Below are 20,554 nucleotides of genomic sequence, written 5' to 3'. Positions count from 1 at the left end.
GTATAGGCACACCCCACTCTCCTCATGACGCTATGTCACTGGTGTTTTCATCACTATGCTCGATCCTCCAGGGGGTGCATTCACTCTGCACCACTCCCTGATAGTCCATTTCCATAGGCGCCAGGGCAGGGCAACCTTCAGTCACACAGGTATTACTATGACAATGCGATACTTCATCCAGTGGCTAAGAGTCACCCATTTATTATTTAATATACTTCCTTATATCAACAAAAGGACATCAACTGTGTAAAGGAAACATTTGGAATATCCAAAACATTTCTTTCCTGAGGAACTCCTGTTCTAAATCACCTCTCCTAATACCCAGGTTCACTTTTACCAGCGTCCAAAATCTCATTTTACATGATTCAGAGTAAATGTGATGTGATGCAACTGTTGAAAGAGTTTCTTTCTGCTTTACCGTCACTCTCTGCATTCCTAATAGTACTTTAATGCTTTTGCATCTGCTGATTTCACATGTGTGAGGTCATTCCTACATATTTTTTCTGACAGGGGCATTCTATACAATAGATGACCCCCTGGGTCCTACAGTTGATGTAACTATTGATATACAATTTCTTGCCAAACCTGTCCAAAAATTGCTCTTTTTTCAAGCATTTGATTACACATGTTGCAATCACCGCATTGATACGAGCAATTCATTTTTTTCTCTTCTAGTCCAAATGCCAAAATGATTGTGGCAAAAATGTTTTTTAAATTAGGACTCCTTATGTAGCATACCTCTACTTGATCTGGTAAAATCAGTTTTAAAGGAGAAGGAAAGGCTAATAAAGACTTAATCTCAAGCTGCAGGCATACCTTCAGTTGTCTCAATAGTGCCCTTAAGTCTCCCCATACTTCACCTGTTCAGAAGATTAGAAGCCAAACAGGAAAAAAAAACGCTGAGCAGTGTAGAGAAGATACCCATAATGCATCGCTCCTTCCAGACTTGGCGACTTGTTACTGTAGGCGGCGCATGCGCACACAGCAGGAGCATCCGGTTGCCATGACGGCGCAGCGTTGGAGAACTCTGTGACATGCAGGTTGGGGGAGCGGGGGGGGGCAGGTGCGGCGAGCGGCGGAGAGTTTGTGGCAGGAGCGGGGAGCTTGGGGGGGTTTGTGGCAGGAGCGGGGAGCGGAGGGGGGCTGGCTTGTGCTTTTCAGCCCATACAGACATGTTGGACAAGATGGCGGCGCCATTCACTGAAACAAGTATGTAGGTTCTAGTATGTGTATCTCTGTAAATCTTTCTCTAGGCAAGCCAGAAATGTAGTGTTTTTACACAGCAATAGTAGTACAGGTATAGGACCCATTATCCAGAATGCTCGGGACCAAGGCTATTCTGGATAAGGGGTCTTTCCGTAATTTGGATCTCCATACCTTAAGTCTACTAAAAATTCAATAAAACATTAATTAAACTCAATAGGATGGTTTTTCATCCAAAAAGGATTAATTATATCTTAGTTGGGATCAATTAAAAGGTACTGTTTTATTACTACAGAGAAAAAGCAAATCAGTTTTAAAATTCTGAACCATTTGATTAAAATGGAGTCTATGGGAGACGGGCTTTCCGTAATTCGGAGCTTTCTGGATAACGGATCCCATACCTGAACTATTTAATAGTGTGCTTAATAGATTTTGAATTTCCATCTCCTTTAAGGTTTCATCTTTTCAATGTTTGGTAAAGATATTCTGAATCTCCCTGCTATTATTGCTGAAGGTACTAATAAATATCACATTACCTTGGTCTCCTGACTTATCTTTTTTCACCAACAATGACTCTGTTTCAGTCTGTAATGCTCTTTGATAAGCATTTTTTATTAATTTACTAGAGTATCCTCTGTCACTAAGTCTCTGGATTTTAATTCCTTCGCCTGCATTTTAACCATGGCTAAGGAAGAACAATTCCTTCTTAGTCTTAAAAATTCTCCAGTTGGTAATGCGTTTTTTTTTTTTTTACACTTCTGGGATGAAAATGTTTAATAATGAGGAAATGTTCAATAATGAGTTGGTAGCCATCTCCTCCCTTTAATTCATAGTGGTCAACCCACCATCGTCTTTTCTGATTATTCTTAAATCTAAAATGATATTTCTATATCGGCTATATGTGAGGTCAGTTTGAAATTTAAATTGTTAGTATTGAGTTTTTCCAAAAAATCCATCCCTAGTACCCCACCAGATTATTAAAATATCATCAATATATCTCATGCATTTTAAGAGATTACTATGGTACTTAAGGAGTTCCTGACCAAATACAACTCCCAGAGGCCCAGAAATAAATTAGCATATGCAGGTGCACAGGTAGTTCCCATAGCCATGCCTTGGCATGAATTGACCATTAAAAATGAAAAAATTATAGTATAAAATAAACCTCAGCAAGTTACAGAGAAATTCTAAATAATCCGCAGTAACATAGTTAAATAGTAAGTTAGGTTGAAAAATAGAACCACAGGAGGTTGCAGGCTAAACCCCCAAAATTTATTAATTTAAAACTTAGAGTTTCTCAATGCTTCTCAGAGCACTTCTGCAATTTATTTTCATTTTCTATTTTAGTGGTTTCTGATATATTTATGAGACAGTTTATACCCTTTGCCTTAAAGAAAAAAAGCTGAAGCCTACTTAGTACTGAAGTATAAAACTGTCAAAAACGGCTAATATCTCAGATACCACTAAAATTTTAAATGTAAAGTAAATTACAGCATTTATCAAAGAAACATGTTTTTTTTTGTTTAATAATTTTTACATTTTGTTCAGATTGCCATGACAGTGTACAGTTTTTTTCTTACAGTTTTTCAGTTATTCTCACACATTGTTTCTTTATCTGCTTGTTTTTATTTCCTATTATCTTACCTTCTGTTCCTTTGCTACAGAAGGGAATTAGTGTTTTTTTTTTTTTGTTTTGTTTTTACTATTTGATCATTCTTATTCTTGACATCACAGTCCAAACTTAGTTCTTTCCTTTTTCCTTCCTAGCTGTGCTAGAAAGAACTGTTAGAAATTCTATTTTTTCTCCCTAGTGCATCCTGTCTTGTAGAGAAAATAGTGTAACACTTCTGTTCCCGTATTGCATCCTGAGTATTGCTCTTTCAGTCACCCCCACTTTAAATTATGCGATTTCCTGCTTGTGCAGTGAAGTCTCCAGCAATGGGAAGTCTCCAGCAGAGGGAAGTATTTACCAACATATTCGTTAAATGCATGCCCCTCTGTTACACCTATTTTGCTGTATCTTTCTTAAAATACATCATCATCATTTTCTCAAGGAAAACATTAATAAACCCTAGTATTAATGGACAGTATACAAAATAATACTAGATCAAATTTAAAAGGTAACAAAACATTGTCATGATTTTTATTGTGTACTTTTTATTTCCAAATTACACTGTTTACTTTTGAACAAACAAATGTATTTTTTTTAGTTGTAATATTGGTGTGTAGTCATCCATCTCAGTGCATTGTGCCTGAGTCTGAGCTCTCAGAAGGAGCCACAACACTACACTACTCGTCCTCAATACACTTTCAATAGGACCCAAGTCGCATAATAGCAAAACAGTGTTTCTCCTGCTTAGGTTCTCATGTCTATGACCAGGTGGGACATGTGAGCACATTTAGCATTGCAAACAATTCTTGTTTTTTTCATCTCAGAAAACCAGCTTTTTGGAAGGATAAGGGTTTCTGGGGTGTCATCTGGGGAAATCATTGCATCTCAGTGTTTTTAAAGGAGAAGGAAATGCTAGAAAAGAGTTAATCTCAAGCTGCAGGCATACCTTCAGTTGTCTCAATAGTGTCCTTAAGTCAAACAGGAAGAAAAAAAATGCTGAGCTGTGAGAAAGTTCCCATGATGCCTCACTCCTGCACAGACACCGGGACCAAGTGAACATGCTCAGTTAGTTAGACTATGGGGCACATTTACTTACTCACGAACGGGCCGAATGCGTCCGATTGCGTTTTTTTCGTAATGATCGGTATTTGGCGATTTTTCGGAAAATTGACGCGACTTTTTCATTGCCATTCCGAATGTTGCGCAAAATCTGATGGCGATTTTTTCGTAGCATTACTACTTGCGCGAAAAGTCGCTACTTTTTCGTAGCCTTCGCGCCGAGTACGAAAGATTCGGATTCATTCAAGCTTCAGTATGGTGACTTTTCTTGGGCCAGGTTGGAGCTGCAGGGTGCCATTGAGTCCTATGGGAGGCTTCCAAAATCATGCTAAGTCTGAAAGTTTCGCCCGCCGCTTACGAGCGCTCAATACGAAAAAGTCGCGACAAGATACGAGCGCATCGTAATGGCTATGAAAAACTCGCGTTTTTTGGCACAAATCGTATTGGTAACAAAAAAGTCGCGACAATTTCCGAAAAGTCGTAAAGGCGCCGAAAAAAAACGTAAAAAATACGAAAAAGTCACAAAATGTTCGTTTTCCAAACGGAATTTTTCCAATTCGGATTCGTGGGTTAGTAAATGTGCCCCTATGAGTCAGCTTCTTGCTGATCCACATTCAGATCCACATTCCTAAGAGGGGGGGAGAGAGCTCTTAGCATTAATGAGGGAGGGGGGAGCAGGAGAGAGCAGGAAGCTGAAAGCTGCGTGTCTGTGGCAGAGGAAAACAGACACAACTAATTTTTTTACAGAGAAGTCAGTGCAGCGTTTCTGTGAGTGTTTATGGCTGTATTTACAGTTATTTTTCATAGTCAATAAGTCAATGTACCATTATTCACAAGTGCATGCTGTTCATATATATCCATTACTGTAAAAGCTAATTGAGGCTGGAAAAAAAAATGCCTGAAGCCACCCTAAATTATTGTGGAGCATGATATATAATTTTTTTTAAAAGTTTACCCACTTGTTAAAATTTAGGACAATACCACATTAGCACATGGAGGCCCTATCTGTTAAGGTAGCTGAATCCTTCAGTAGAGGTGTCATTTGTTGTTTACTGCCTATTGTTCTACTGATTGGTTGCTGGAGTGGAAGGGGAGGAGGTGATATCACTCCAACTTGCAGTGCAGCAGTAAAGAGTGAGCACACATTGCTGTGGCACCCTGGGTAATGAAGAACATGGCTAGCTAAATTTCAAAATAAAATCTAAAACAATCTGTGATTTTAAAATACAGATTTGAATGCAGGATTCTGCTGGAAAAGCTATATTAACTGATGCATTTTGGAAAAAAAAAAAAAAAAGACATTTCCTCATGGCAATATTCCTTTAATAATATTCTGTACAGTATGTTCTGTAAAAGGCATAGATCAATTTCCATTTGGTGTTCCCATAGGCCCAGTTGCTGACCCCAAAAGTGGACTTGTTACCCTAAGAAATAATTCTACATCTTTTTCTATTGTGCTCAGACAAAATAAATTCATAGAATAAGTCTCTAATAACAATACCTTTTTCCCTGCATCCATCTTAATTTAGTTTCTCTATCACAGCCAGTTCAACTGCTGCACTTTTAATGACTTCCTTGTCTATTGTGAAGCTCCACCCCTCTAGCTTCACGCTAGACATAGAAGTTGGTAAAAGAGCTGCAGTTGAACTGGCTGTAATAGAAAAACAAAGTTGCTTAGAATTATGTTTTCCTTTATTGGGCGAATATATATTGGGTTGACTTGCCCTTTATGGCAATATGTCTGTGAAGGTTCTCATTCATCCAAGGTCATGGTATATCTGTAGTAATAAGTCACATCAACTGGACTTGCTGTGTTTTTCTTGAAGGCATTTCGCTAGTCATCCAAATGGTTTCTCAATTCAATGTTGCTCCAATCAGAATAATCTGTTTATTATAACCAGCATGTGGTCTGAGATCTCATGAAAGTAAGATATTGATTGTATCTGCGTTATTGGAGCTATGAGGTGTTAATAAACTGTCCAGAGAGAGGTGCCAAAACAGTATTGTGTGTGGCAGACAATAAATGTTTACCTTGTACTCCCTGCCTCTATTCAACTTTGTTTTTCCATTTTCACATATATGACCTCTTTTGAACCAGTCCTCCTCCCTGTTCTGGACATGCTGAATTAAGAAAGCCAGTCTGATGACTAGCAAAACATCTTCAAGAAAAAAACAGCGAGTCCATTTAATTTGACTTATTATTACAGATATGTTATTAAGGAAAGCTTTGCATCATCAGAAAATCTTATTTATGCATCAAAACGGTGTACCTGATTCACATGCCCATGCAGAGGCTAAATAATTATGGACTGTGAGGAGTGCAGTACTGAATGGAAAGTGAAAGTACCTGCCTGTCCTGCCTCTATGCCTGAGGCATAGAGGTAGGGCAGGTAATATATGATTGACAGCTGAGATTTTTAAAAGCCTTTATAACATGTATAGATGTTTTAATTAAAAAAAATAATTTGGTTTTACAATAAGGGGACTGGATTTTTTTTATGAAATATGGGCATGGGGGAAAAATTGCGGCGCATTAAGGCAAGGAAAGACTTAATAGTGTGTTAGAGTAGTAGAGCATGGATTAATTCTATTCAATAGCCAAATTAAATCCAAATCAGTAAGGAAAAAAATTCTTTCTCTGCCCCCTCACCAGCAGGACCCAACGGGGTGGGAAATTCAATGCACTGCCAGTTTTCTGATCTCTTTCCCTTGCAGCACCAGCTCTTCAGCTTCCTTCCAGGTTTTATACTGACTTTGACTGTCTGCTCTTCTGAGCCCCTTAGCTGTAGAAAAGTTTAGTGTGGCCCTACCTGATCAAATTCTTGCACATAGACTTTTAGCAATGAGTATGGCAGGTGGGGATGGTTCCCCGGGTCTTTTCTCCATGAACTCCTGAAATGGAGTCAGTCCCTGTGGGATGGAGACAGATGGTCAGCTTAGTTGACAACCCATTCATTCTATCAGTAGGAAAGAAGGAGGCCGCGTTGCAGCCTGAGGTAGGTGATGGCACCTGTTTCAGTGTTGCTGCCTTCTTTTTTGTGCAGTAGCCAACCCCTAAATATTCCCTGCCTTAGGCCATGGCCTTTGTGACATTAGAAATCTTGTTCTGATAGCAGAGATTAGAATGAACTTACCCATTTGCCTCAAATACAACACACAGTTATGTGATTGAATCACATTTACTAAAGAGTGTTCCCAGTGCACATATAAATCCATCAGGATTCATGCTTTAATACGCAATTCATGTCTGATCTGTCAGACATTAATTATGTTGATTTTATTTTACTTCTTAAGGTGAATGTGTTGACTACATCGCCAGCCAAATAACAATGAGTGATGAAGAGAGAATCCAACTGATGTTGATGGTGAAAGAAAAAATGATCACTATTGAGGAGGCCCTAGCCAGGGTAAGTAATGCATATGTAAAGTCTACATTTTCCTGCAATGTATATAAGTTGGGCACATCTTTCCCACCCAAATGTCATAATTTGTACTGCATGTACAACTTCTTTGCCAGCACCATCACATTTTTGTAAAACAGATACAAGCTTTCACCCAGTGGCCATTTTGGCCTCTGACATCATCGGTGACATTTACATCTGCAAACAGCACAGGTGCGCTGTTCATGCAGTCAAGAATGCAGCCTCACACAGGCAGAAATTTGATAGAAGGTTCTGCTTGGATTGAGCACTGTAATGGTTAAGCTAAGCTCAGGAGAGGAGGTTAGGAGAAAAAAATAGGAGCAGAGAGCTAGAGCTGAGTTTCTATGGAAACCATCAGTGCAATCTCTTCATTGGCTGCTAGACTTGAGGGCTTGTATAGTAGCCTGAGCTGAGAAGAACTGAGCATGCTCATTAGCCAACATCCAAAGTCAGTTCTTGAGGGAGGGGGCCGAGTGGGTTAGAGGAGGAGAAGAAATCCTAAGTGATTAAGGGGGTGCTGCAGCCTTACTATTAACCTTTGAACAACCAGAGTGGCAGGTATTAAAAGTTTTCAAAGAGTCTGTTCCCCGATTCAGTTTTTCTGTGTGTGGGGAAGGGGGTTACATGTCCTTTAAGCTATAGGACTAGTTGGTATGATAATAATAAAAACGACTTGTGTTGCTAATCAAATATATATTTGTATTAATCATGTCAATATATATATATATATATATATAAATTACTAATATATATTAGTATCAATCATGTCAAATATGTGCCAAGCTATATGGCTCTAACACCTGCCAGGTGAGGCTGAACTATCCTGGGTGTATTTGTCTTTTTAAAGAGAAAAAAATGTGTCCTATCATAATAATTTATCGGGACATATCTAAGCATCATTTTTTTTTTTTTTTTAGAAAAAATAAAATGTTTCCCAGCAGACTCCTTCTTTAATGTTAGCGTAGCAGAGTATAGCTGGTTCTGAGAAAAACTGAATGGGATTTGTGTAATTAATTTAATAATAGTTGACTTATTTTCTTTACCAAATGAAAACTACTAATGCGTTATTCTATTTTTGGTTGTAAGCCATCAAGTACACATACATAAAGTTTTAGTAATTTGCTTCTATAATCAGCAATCCTAGAAAATGATTTATTGAATTCATTTAACTCTTTTACTGCCACTGGATTGTTCTTCTGGTACTTATGTTGTCATATGGTTTTTAAACATTTTAATGCTGTTACACTTTAGGGGCATTTCCTGGGGGGAAATATTTGTTTATCTAGGAAAATGATGTATCGATTTTTCAGGACAACCTAAGCTTTAAGAATATGCTAGATTTTTTTGTTATTTCTTGTTAGAGAAGGAATATAAGTTTTTAAGTGTCTAAAAAAATAAAATAAAATTTTCCTTAATATAAATGCCATGGGCACTGCTACCATGAGGCGCTCTACACTAGTGATGCGGCACCCGCTCGACCCCCTCTGGCACTTTAAAGATAACTGGGGGGGCCAGCATCAGGCCAGGCGGCTCAGGGGCAAGAAACGCTTCTGATAATTATATATTTGTCTTCTGCATCATACCAAATCCTTATATCTATAAATATTGAAATTTCACGCATATATTGGGACCCAAAAATGATAATTGGGCATGTAAATTTTCTTGGTTGCCTTTACCTTTTGCAAACAAAGCACACTGTGTATGATGTTTTGTAAGACCCCCTAACAGTAGGATGACCCATGACAACCATATCTTTTTGGAAAGTACAGGCATAGGACCCGTTATCCAGAATGCTCGGGACCAAGGGTATTCCGTATAAGGGGTCTTTCCATAATTTGGATCTCAATACCTTAAGTCTACTAAAAAATCAATAAAACATTATTCAAACCAAATTGGAGTGTTCTGTCCCCAATAAGGATTATTTTTATCTTAGTTGGAATCAAATACAAGGGACTGTTTTATTACTACAAAGAAAAACAGTTTTGAAATTCTGAATTATTTGATTAAAATGGACATCTGAAGATGTCTTTCAAGTAAACTGCAAAGCTTTGCTAGCAGAAATACTCTGACAGCCCTTTGATTATAGCAAAATTTTACTCCATATAGGATTAATAACTGTAAAGTTGAGTTCCTTGCACTATGTCCCTTCCCAAGGGCTTTAATTACCTAAGGTAATATGATACCTACATTCCCCAAATACCTGTCCTTGGAAAAAGTATTTTCACACCTGTATCTTTTCCATTAACCTCCTTTTGGTGGCTCACTCTCTAGAGTGTTCACATAGACTTGCCCACAGGAGTTCATAGGCAGTTATGCAGCACTGGCCCTCTCCATAGCGAGACTTATAACCTCCTGGACATTTAGCAACTTGGCAGGGAAAAGGATGGGCTTTTACTGTACAGTTGCAGCTCCAGGCTCACCTTTTGGCCACGCTCAGCAGATATTTCTCTGCTTTCTTGGACAGTCTTACTCTCTCTGGCTAGAGTTGCACCAGGGGATAATTTAAATCCTCAGGTGTCTGACCCTGCAGGTTGATTGCCTTGGTCTACCTTCTTCCCTAGGGCCTCCAGCAAACTTTAGGCACATCTCTCAACTGTCTGCAAGTTAAATTGCTTCACTGCCTGTAGCCAGGTAGGATGATGTTGTATAGAAAATAGCAAAAAGCACCTTCTTGTCTCCATTAAAAAAGCGTTTATTTGATATATATGTGTAACACTTGTTTGGCTAGGATATGGCAAAACCCAGGCTAGTGATAGGTATAGAGCATGTGTTACATGCGACCTTAATGCACAGGAGTGGGCCTCCGCTATATGGGAGGTATTATTGGAGCTGAGGGTGTAGTTGAACTACAACTAGATAAGAGCTTGTGTGGTGCAGATGGAATAATGGACGCCAGAAAGGTTCTTGCTCATGAACTATAGTACAATTTATTGGACAAAGGCACAGCTTAATAGTGCAGCAGGGTTATACTCACAGACACAGCAGTATAGAACATGTGATCACCGTGGAAGATACAAAGGTGACACTTGGGCACAGAATAACCCACTTGGAGGATGCACAGAGGATTAGTTGACACCTGAGATATAGACCTTTCAGAAGGGAGTGTTCCGGCCGACTGTGGTCCAGGGGAGAGCTCCTAACACTGGTACCTGGCGTCTAATAAAACCGGTCCCTAAAGAACGACTACAGAGCCGGGGTGGACTAAACCCTTTTACAACTCCTGGTTGGGGCTATTAACTGCCCTTGCTAAATAGGCTGACTACAATCACCACTCCTAGAGGGTGCTATTAATGAATCTGACTGTGCTGGCTTTACCTCGTTCACGGGGCCCTGTCCCCGACTTAGCACTAGGGTATGAGGTCCCCTAGGGTACAATTGGCTTCTGGGCCTATGTTCTGGTCCAGGCTCAGTTGGGATCTGTCCAGAACACAGCATGCAGCCAAAAGAGGAAGCCACTTCCTTGTGCAAGACACTATATAGTCTGCCAAGGGGAGTGGTCAACCTGGGCTAAACCTATAGGGGGTAGCCTAATAACTGGAATAGAAGTACAGAGGGCTCTGCCCTATAACAGCACAGATTAGATAAAGGTAAGGGATAACACCATAGGGAGCTTAACCCTATGGGTCCCTACATTCACCCGGGGGAAGAATCCATTCCGACCCGGCAATGGTAAATAACAATAAGTACACCTTTCAAGCAATAACATTAGTGCATTGATTTAGCGCAAAAATACAGTACCCTTGCATCCGTTTCTGATACCCTCTCCTGAGGAGTATCCGGTACATTGGATATCTGTAAAATGAAAAATTTAAGGCACAGAAATTTTTAACTGTTTCGTTACTAGTTACGTTTCTGTAAACCATATACAATCATGAGTGTCACTATGGATCACTCAGGCACTTACTTATAAATATCCTTGAGATACCTTCTGGCTCTGCAACAGAGGTATAACAGGCACAATACTTATAGCAATCTTGAGTCACCTTCCTGACCACTAAACAGGGGTGCTCAGGCACACACTTAGGTATCCTGGATATACCTCCTGTAACCTGCAACAGGGATATAACAGGTACACTTACACATGGGAACAATCCTGCCTTCACTCAGGTGTCCCCAGGCACATGCTTGGCTGTAAAGAAATTGTTATTGGGCACAATTTAAACTGTAATACATCCCCACCCACCAACTTTATTAAGTCCAGGCCTTCCACCCTAACCCAGTGTTCATGAATCTCCCGACATGCACTCCGTAGGTGTGGATTAGGCAATGGGTTCTACTCTTAGATGAGGTAGATTGAAGTAGAAGTTGTAGTGGGATGGGGCGCAGCAGTCTTTTATTGTTCACCCAACTTAAACAAACTTTACAGTCTCTCCTGAGGAAATTTGGAGAGCTCCAACTTAGAAGAACACAAATCCACCACTGTGGATAAAACTGAAGATGGGGTCACACCCTAGATGCAGCAGTACCGGCAGTCCTTAGGAGTGTGCCCAATAACGGTGGGTATTTTGCCCTTAACTTTTAGGGGAATAATAAGCCACCTCCCACCCGGGGGAAAATCCCATCTGGATAAGGGACAACTGATCTGGCATGGGGTTTTACACACCTTCCTGGTGGATGTTTCTCTCATACTTCGCCTTGGTGACTTGGTATGTTACATAGTAAGCCGGATGAGGCTTATCCGTCTTGCCTCCTGACGGCAGATTTGATAGGAGCGCGAAGTTCCGATCCTCCTGAAACTTCCCGCAGGACTTGACTCCATGTTTTAAGATGGTTCGGCCGAACCACCACTCACGGGCTATGTTGGCAAGATACTCCACATCCTGGTGGCGTCTTGCGGCATTCTGGTGAAGGAGGCCTCCTGGTATCAGGCCTTCCCTGCGGATTAATTCTCCGTAGAGCCACTCGTCCACGTGTGACTCCACCACATCAAAAACCCACTCCGGGGCATAGGGCATATAGAAGCCCCACTGCTGGAAAACTTTTTCATTGATCAACCTCTGCACCCGGGAAACAGCACGGAATTTCTCAGAGTCAGCCCTCCCTTGGGCAACCCAGCAAGATGTATCCTTACTGACTGCGTAAGAGGGTGGAGGTATTGTTTGCCATCCTGGTGGATTATTGGATGGTAGTTTTTGTTCCGGTGGCTCATCAAAGAAACAGTGCCCGTCTGGTAGCGAGCTCTTGGGAATGGGGCCAAAGTCCATATGAGCCCAATCTGGTTTGAATCCCTTTCCAGGGAATGAAGAACTGAGGAATGCACCACTCCCTGAGGATGGAGAAGATATGGCACTAGCACCCTCTTGGGTGACGGACCTAGCCCTCCCTCTGCCAATGCTCAATTTTTGCAAATGTTCCTCAAGGTACAGTGCTTCAGTGGAAGCTGTATGGTCTTCTTTTTTTATATGGGCCTGCTTCCCTGTATCAGATGCACCCACTGAGGCTGAGTCTGGGATATCATCCTCTATGCTGCTCCCTTGTGACGCTTGGTCCACATCAGCCACTAGTGGGGTGATAGTAGGAGCAGGGGTAGCTGGCCTGGGAAAGACCGAAGATGGACGGCTATCCTTGGGAGATGTGGGTTCTGGTGCCCTCTCAATTGGCTTGGCCCAGCATTGGGTCTCACAATAGGGACACCTCTCTTGCAACTCCCTCCATGCTTGATCTATCTCATGCTTGCAGCATACGCAAAACGGCATCACTTTGGTGGTGCCATCCCCTTGCATTTGTTCACTGAAAGTACCCAACCACACGAAATGCTGAAAAGCTGGGGCTGTTAATACGCCACTGTCTGTGGCTTCCGGGGTCAGTGATCTTAGGCTCGTCTGGTCGGCCATTTTAAAGGGCAGGGGTTTGCAGTCCACAGTGTACTGTGTGTTGCAGCAAAAACAATAATACATTGACTCCCGTTGGAGGTGAGCCCAAAACGATATTGCGGCTCTAAGTCGCTCCCTGGGATCAATATTTCTGTACCGGCGGTTTTTATCAGGCCCAGACCGCAGCCGCGTGTACTGGGTTATGCTCGGTAAGTAAGCAGTTGCCTTTTTGTCCGGTTGTTGGACGGGTCAGCCGGCTGAATAATACTAGTGATCCCACAGCCGTGGGGTACTCACAATTCAGTATGTTCCTTTCCGGTAGGTGGGCCCAATCCGCAGCCGCGGTTCCTGGTGCGCACCCGGGGAACTTCCTTCGTTTCACCGTCAGTCCCTCTTTTGCAGCCGCAAGTAGAGGCGGTGGTATATATGAAGGGATATATGAAGCTTATAGTGGTAGCAGCCGCGTATCCACTAAATGCTTATTCGTGCAGGAGCTGTGCAGCAGACGTCCATCTCTGTTCACTCACATAGGCACACAAAATGGCCGCTCTGACATATGTCTCGGCCCCCCCCCCCCGTGAAATCTCGCAAACAAGATACTTCACGCGGGATTTCAGAGCAAAAAGGCGCCAAACTGAAATAGAATGATTGACAGTGGCGCCGACCAATGGGAATACTCGGGGGGAACCTTTCAAGCCTGAACCCATGGCCAATTACAGATTAGAAATTACGATCAGAACTGCAGGCGCCTTTGCCTATCGCGTCCGGCAGTGCCTGTCAGGAAAATTTAAAGACACACACACAGCAGCTCAGTCCCTCAAGGCTATGGCTCCGGGTTAAGCAATTTGAATATAATAACCCAAAAAGCACGTTGGGCGCCAAATGTAACACTTGTTTGGCTAGGATATGGCAAAACCCAGGCTAGTGATAGGTATAGAGCATGTGTTACATGCGACCTTAATGCACAGGAGTGGGCCTCCGCTATATGGGAGGTATTATTGGAGCTGAGGGTGTAGTTGAACTACAACTAGATAAGAGCTTGTGTGGTGCAGATGGAATAATGGACGCCAGAAAGGTTCTTGCTCATGAACTATAGTACAATTTATTGGACAAAGGCACAGCTTAATAGTGCAGCGGGGTTATACTCACAGACACAGCAGTATAGAACATGTGATCACCGTGGAAGATACAAAGGTGACACTTGGGCACAGAATAACCCACTTGGAGGATGCACAGAGGATTAGTTGACACCTGAGATATAGACCTTTCAGAAGGGAGTGTTCCGGCCGACTGTGGTCCAGGGGAGAGCTCCTAACACTGGTACCTGGCGTCTAATAAAACCGGTCCCTAAAGAACGACTACAGAGCCGGGGTGGACTAAACCCTTTTACAACTCCTGGTTGGGGCTATTAACTGCCCTTGCTAAATAGGCTGACTACAATCACCACTCCTAGAGGGTGCTATTAATGAATCTGACTGTGCTGGCTTTACCTCGTTCACGGGGCCCTGTCCCCGACTTAGCACTAGGGTATGAGGTCCCCTAGGGTACAATTGGCTTCTGGGCCTATGTTCTGGTCCAGGCTCAGTTGGGATCTGTCCAGAACACAGCATGCAGCCAAAAGAGGAAGCCACTTCCTTGTGCAAGACACTATATAGTCTGCCAAGGGGAGTGGTCAACCTGGGCTAAACCTATAGGGGGTAGCCTAATAACTGGAATAGAAGTACAGAGGGCTCTGCCCTATAACAGCACAGATTAGATAAAGGTAAGGGATAACACCATAGGGAGCTTAACCCTATGGGTCCCTACATATGGCTTTTGGATATAGCGACGTTTCAGGCCTACATCTGGCCTTTTCTCAAGCTAGGTAGGATGATGTGGCATGGGGATCAAAAAAAAAGAAAATTGTTCATATGAGTTTTCTTGGCTGCTAATTTACCAAGTGCATACAAAGCACACTGCTTGTGAAATGGGCCCCGCAAGTTGCCAGTGGTGGCAAAAAGCCTCTCCTAGTAACTTTGAGAGCCTGGAAAGGTAAGTACAGGGGTGCAGCATTGTGAAAGCCACCTTAGGGCAGCAGAAGGCCGAGAATTGCCCCTGGTAATACAGTAGAGCTTTTGTAACTGATTAACACTTTACCTGCGAACACATATAGTATAAGTGCTTTGCAGATAGAGTGTCTCCATCTGCACGATGGAAACGGATACTAAGTACCTGTCAGTTCCTTCCTGGTCTTCTAACTCCCCCTAGCGCCACCCACTTACCAGAACTGAAGAAGAAGATGCTCCTCTGGTTTCTGCATTCCCTCCAGCTCCCCCAGGTTAGCATCAAAACAACACACAAACATACTTACCGTATATACTCTAGTATTAGCCGATCCGAATATAAGCCGAGGTACCTAATTTTACCTTAGAAAACTGGAAAAACGCATTGACTCGAGTATAAACGTAGGGTGGGAAATGCAGCCGCTACTGCTAAGTTTCAATAATCAAAATAAATACCAATAAAATTACATTAATTGAGGCATCAGTGGGGTATATGTTTTTAAATATTTATTTCAAAGAAAAACAGTAAACTAGCTCTGTAAGTGGAGAAGAGGATCAACAAAAATAACAGGCACTGGAGGGTCTGGTTGTGGGTGGCCTAATTTGCACACAAAGGACAGAGGGTTAGTGATGAGCGAATTTGTCCCGTTTAGCTTCGCCGAATTATTCGCGAAACGGCGAAAAAATTCGCAAAACGGCGAAAAATTCGCAAAACTAATCTGTCGCGCGGCGTAATTTTTCGTGCGGCATAATAAATTTGGCGCCACCGTTTTCGTTGCGCGGCGCAATTTTTCGTCGCGCGGCGTAATTTCTGTGTGCTCGGCGAAATAAATTTGGTGCCACCGTTTTCGTTGCGCGCCGGAATTTTCCGTCGCGCGAAAATAACTGTAAGCGCGTGACGAAAATTTCGCGGCGCGACGAGCGCACAAATTCTACAGGTGGTTTTGTTTGTGGGTTGCACCTTTTTCACTGAGAACAACATCCAAGGGGTTGGTGAGCAGCATGTTGCCCCCGAGCTGATGTAGAGAGAGATATTCTGAGACAATTTGCAATTGGTCTTCATTTTTTTTATTTATGAGGGCCGATTCACTTAAGTGCGTTGAAACGAGCGCTATTTCTAGCATGCGTTAAAAATTTTATCCAGATGCTGTGTGTGTTATTTAAGTCGTGAAGACTATTTTCATGCTATATTGGACGGATCACATTAACGCATCGCGCACAAATAGTCGCCGTGTGCAAAAAAACGCACGCCATATTAGCCAAACACGGCATTACTTTCGGAAAACTACTGTTCTGAAAATGCCCATTTCCCTGCAAACTGGCGGCTGCATCACTCTAGGGCCAACACAGACTTGAATAAATCCCACTGCAAAGTCCATATTGTGTTGCCAAAAGCTCATTTACTGCACTTTTCTATAATTACCGCCTGCCCCAAGTAGGGGTTCATTTTCGCATAGCCTAATGCGATATTTAGCGCGTCTAAGTGTGAATCATGTGTTAGTATTATTTCTATGTGCAAATTAACGCATGCGGTTCCTGTTATCTGGTTGCTAGTTTCCAAATTACCTTAGCAACCATGGGCTTGCTAACATAGAGTTGGAATGCTGGGGATTTTGGCTGCCATGGTCAGTGACCCCTTTTTGAAAACTGCAAAGAGTTAAAAGAAGATGGCAAACAATTCAAAAACTGTGAACAAATAAATAATGAAGACCAATTGTAAAGTTGCTTAGTATCACTACAGGGGTATGGGAGATAGCTCTCAGTACAAGTGAGGGAATACAGGGGTAGGGGGGATAGCTTTCAGTACAAGTGAGGGAATACAGGGGTAGGGGGGATAGCTCTCAGTACAAGTGAGGGAATACAGGGGTAGGGGATATAGCTCTCAGTACAAGTGAGGGAATACAGGGTTATGGGAGATAGCTCTTAGTACAAGTGAGGGAATACAGGGGTATGGGAGATAGCTCTCAGTACAAGTGAGGGAATACAGGGGTAGGGGAGATAGCTCTCAGTACAAGTGAGGGAATACAGGGTTATGGGAGATAGCTCTCAGTACAAGTTGATCCAGGGACTGGTCCGATGGCCATCTTGGAGTCAGGAAGGAATTGTTTCCCCTCTGCGGCAAATTAGAGAGGCTTCAGATGGGGTTTTTTGCCTTACTCTTAATTAACCAGTTAGGCAGGCTATATATAGGTATTAAGGTTGAACGTGATGGACGTATGTCTTTTTTCAACCTATCTTACTATGTTACTATGCTTATAATTGGCCATTCTACTACATGCTAATAATTAACTTAAATGTGAACCACCCTTTAAGTTAATCTGCCATGTTTTGCTTTGTGGCAAAATTCCCAAACAGGTTGCAAAATTCACTGAATTGCATTACAGTCAATGGGAAGACCAATTCCCATGCAGTTTGGCTGAGTATACTGCCTGCTACACACATGCCCTACATTGTTAGAGAACCTCCTATCCGCTATGCTACAAGTGTTTTCTCCCAAGTGAAAAAAGGCTCCCGTTTTGCCAGTTTCTTAAAAACATGTCTGTGATTTTTTTACATTACTTCTGGTTGACAGTTAATGGTATCTACTACTGCACTAAAAAAGTACCTAAAAGTACAATCTATATTTTATATGTTACTACTAGCTTACAAACACAGCCACAGCTAATAATAACATTAACATGAATATACTGTATATTTTTGTGTAAATGTAATGAATCTACTAAAATACTATGTAATGTTACACAACTTCAAGTATCATCTGATCAGTAGTTAAATGAAATAAAATTCAAATGTTGGAAGATTGAAAACTAAGAATATTTTAATTGAACAAAAGCATGGCAGGTATGGGGCAGGACATCTATAAGCATGGCAGGTATGGGGCAGGGCATCTATAAGCATGGCAGGTATGGGGCAGGACATCTATAAGCATGGCAGGTGTAGTGTTCAACAGCAACCCTGTTATAAGATGTTTGTTATGTTTTGTTAATGTTTAGTGCTATGCAACACTGCTGACATTAGAGGGCGCCCTTTCCAGCAAACCAGATAGTATCATAGTCACTATGGGATGACAGTCATGTGACCCATTATGGTGTCATAGCCATGTGAGCAGAGCTGGCAGCCTAACAGTTTGTAAAATAAAGCCTATAGCAAAAGCCTCTGTGTATGTGTGGGTCCAAACCTTACAGAAGGTATGGGGCAGGGTATCTATAAGCATGGCAGGTATGGGGCAGGGTATCTATAAGCATGGCAGGTATGGGGCAGGGCCTCTATAAGTATGGCAGTTATGGGATGGGAAACACCATTAAGAGATAATCTCTATTTAAATAATCTGCAATTATGGCTATTGTTCCAATCCTAATGTTAAAGTATTTTCACAAACACATTTTTGCTCAAAAATAGCAAATTAAATAGGAAACAAGTGAGTGGTAATTTAGAAGAAAAATCTTTATATTAATTTTTAAGAAAATCTACCTTCCACTTCTCCCCTCAGCTCTTCCACAAGCTCTGTGTGACGTCACTCCACAAACGCTGCAAGACGCGGACACTCAGATTGACCTGGTGATCCCTCCTGAGGCGCCGCCGCAGTCTCCTAATAATCCCCCTGCGGAGGGATTGGATACCGGGAGTCCCTGCTGGGATATTGTCATATCCCTCCCGGTGCAGGAAGGATATAAAGTACCGCAGCTGCGCCTCAGTCATGTTCCCAGGTCCAGCCATGTCCACGCCTTGCAAAGTTTTCCAGTCCTACTGGTCACAGGGCAGGGCACCAGGTATTTATACTAGGGACACACCCTATTGACGCGCGCGCCACGTAACGCGCATACGCGCCGCGTAACGCGCATGCGCGCAAATTAGCGTGCGAGCAACGAATTCATCGCGCTCCGGGCTTGTCGCGCGCACGAATATTTCGTCGCGAAACGTACATTTGTTCGCGCAAGCGTATATTTAGTCGTGTAGGTGTACTTTTGGTCGCGCGCACGAATATTTCGTCGCGAAACGTACATTTGTTCGCGCAAGCGTATTTTTAGTCGTGTAGGTGTACATTTGGTCGCGTAAGCGTATATTTGGTCGCGAAATTGTACATTTGGTCGCGCAAGCGTATATTTGGTCGCGAAAATGTACATTTGGTCGCGCAAGGTTATATTTTGACGTGCACGTGTGAATTTTTACGCACAGGCCTCTAGTTTGACACTTAAGTGACAAATTTGACTATTCTGCTATTGTATTGAATGAGCCTCAGAACCATTATGCTTTTTTGGCTTGCACCTCCATTAAATAATTCAATTAATTATAATGAAATGCAAGCCTTCAATACAAGTACATTATGGCAAATGGCAATTATCGCCAGCAGCTGATCCTGGTTCAAACCTTGTGCCTACATACCATCACTGTTTTACCTCAGCACAGGCTTTTGGGATCAGACGGCGCAAATTGCAGCACGGAAAATTCTTGTGCCTACAGACCAACGATGTTTACCTCAGCACAAGTTTAAGAAATCAAATGGCAATTATCGCCAGCAGCTGATCTTGGTTCAAACCTTGTGCCTACATACCATCACTGTTTTACCTCAGCACAGGTTTTTGGGATCAGACGGCGCAAATTGCAGCACGGAAAATTCTTGTGCCTACAGACCAACGATGTTTACCTCAGCACAAGTTTAGAAATCAAATGGCAATTATCGCCAGCAGCTGATCTTGGTTCAAACCTTGTGCCTACATACCATCACTGTTTTACCTCAGCACAGGCTTTTGGGATCAGACGGCGCAAATTGCAGCACGGAAAATTCTTGTGCCTACAGACCAACGATGTTTACCTCAGCACAAGTTTAGAAATCAAATGGCAATTATCGCCAGCAGCTGATCTTGGTTCAAACCTTGTGCCTACATACCATCACTGTTTTACCTCAGCACAGGCTTTTGGGATCAGACGGCGCAAATTGCAGCACGGAAAATTCTTGTGCCTACAGACCAACGATGTTTACCTCAGCACAAGTTTGGCAATTATCGCCAGCAGCTGATTAGAAAACAACAGACCACAAATTAGAAGACATTGGTCGATATTTTAGCAGAAGTAGCAACGGTATAATTAGGAGCCATTTCCAGCCCCATAGTAGATGATACTTGCAGGCAAAGCAACATTGCAAGTAGCCAGTATAGGCCATAATTAGAAGAAATTAGACGATACTGTGGCAGCAGCGGCAGCAGCAGGTTATTAGAAAACAACAGACCACAAATTAGAAGACATTGGTCCATATTTTAGCAGAAGTAGCCACAATATAATTAGGAGCCATTTCCAGCCCCATAGTAGATGATATTTTGCCAAAGTAGCAACATTGCAAGTAGCCAGTATAGGCCATAATTAGAAGAAATTAGACGATACTGTGGCAGCAGCGGCAGCAGCAGC

At 42.3% G+C, this 20,554-nt stretch overlaps 1 protein-coding gene across 7 annotated transcripts in view; it reads left to right on the top strand.

Moving 5' to 3' along the window:
- Positions 1–20,554, top strand: part of sash1 (SAM and SH3 domain containing 1) — a 254,021-nt gene that overhangs the window by 106,919 nt on the left and 126,548 nt on the right. For all 7 annotated transcript variants that reach the window (XM_018094286.2, XM_018094288.2, XM_018094285.2 and 4 more), the window contains one exon: positions 7,169–7,281. In XM_018094286.2, the coding sequence (XP_017949775.1) occupies positions 7,169–7,281 (113 nt within the window). The remainder of the gene's footprint in view (positions 1–7,168; positions 7,282–20,554) is intronic.

The sequence above is a fragment of the Xenopus tropicalis genome, chromosome 5, assembly GCF_000004195.4.
Source record: "Xenopus tropicalis strain Nigerian chromosome 5, UCB_Xtro_10.0, whole genome shotgun sequence".
NCBI lineage: Eukaryota > Metazoa > Chordata > Amphibia > Anura > Pipidae > Xenopus > Xenopus tropicalis.
Note: the sequence above shows the minus strand (reverse complement) of the source record. Positions and strands in the feature narration are given on the sequence as shown.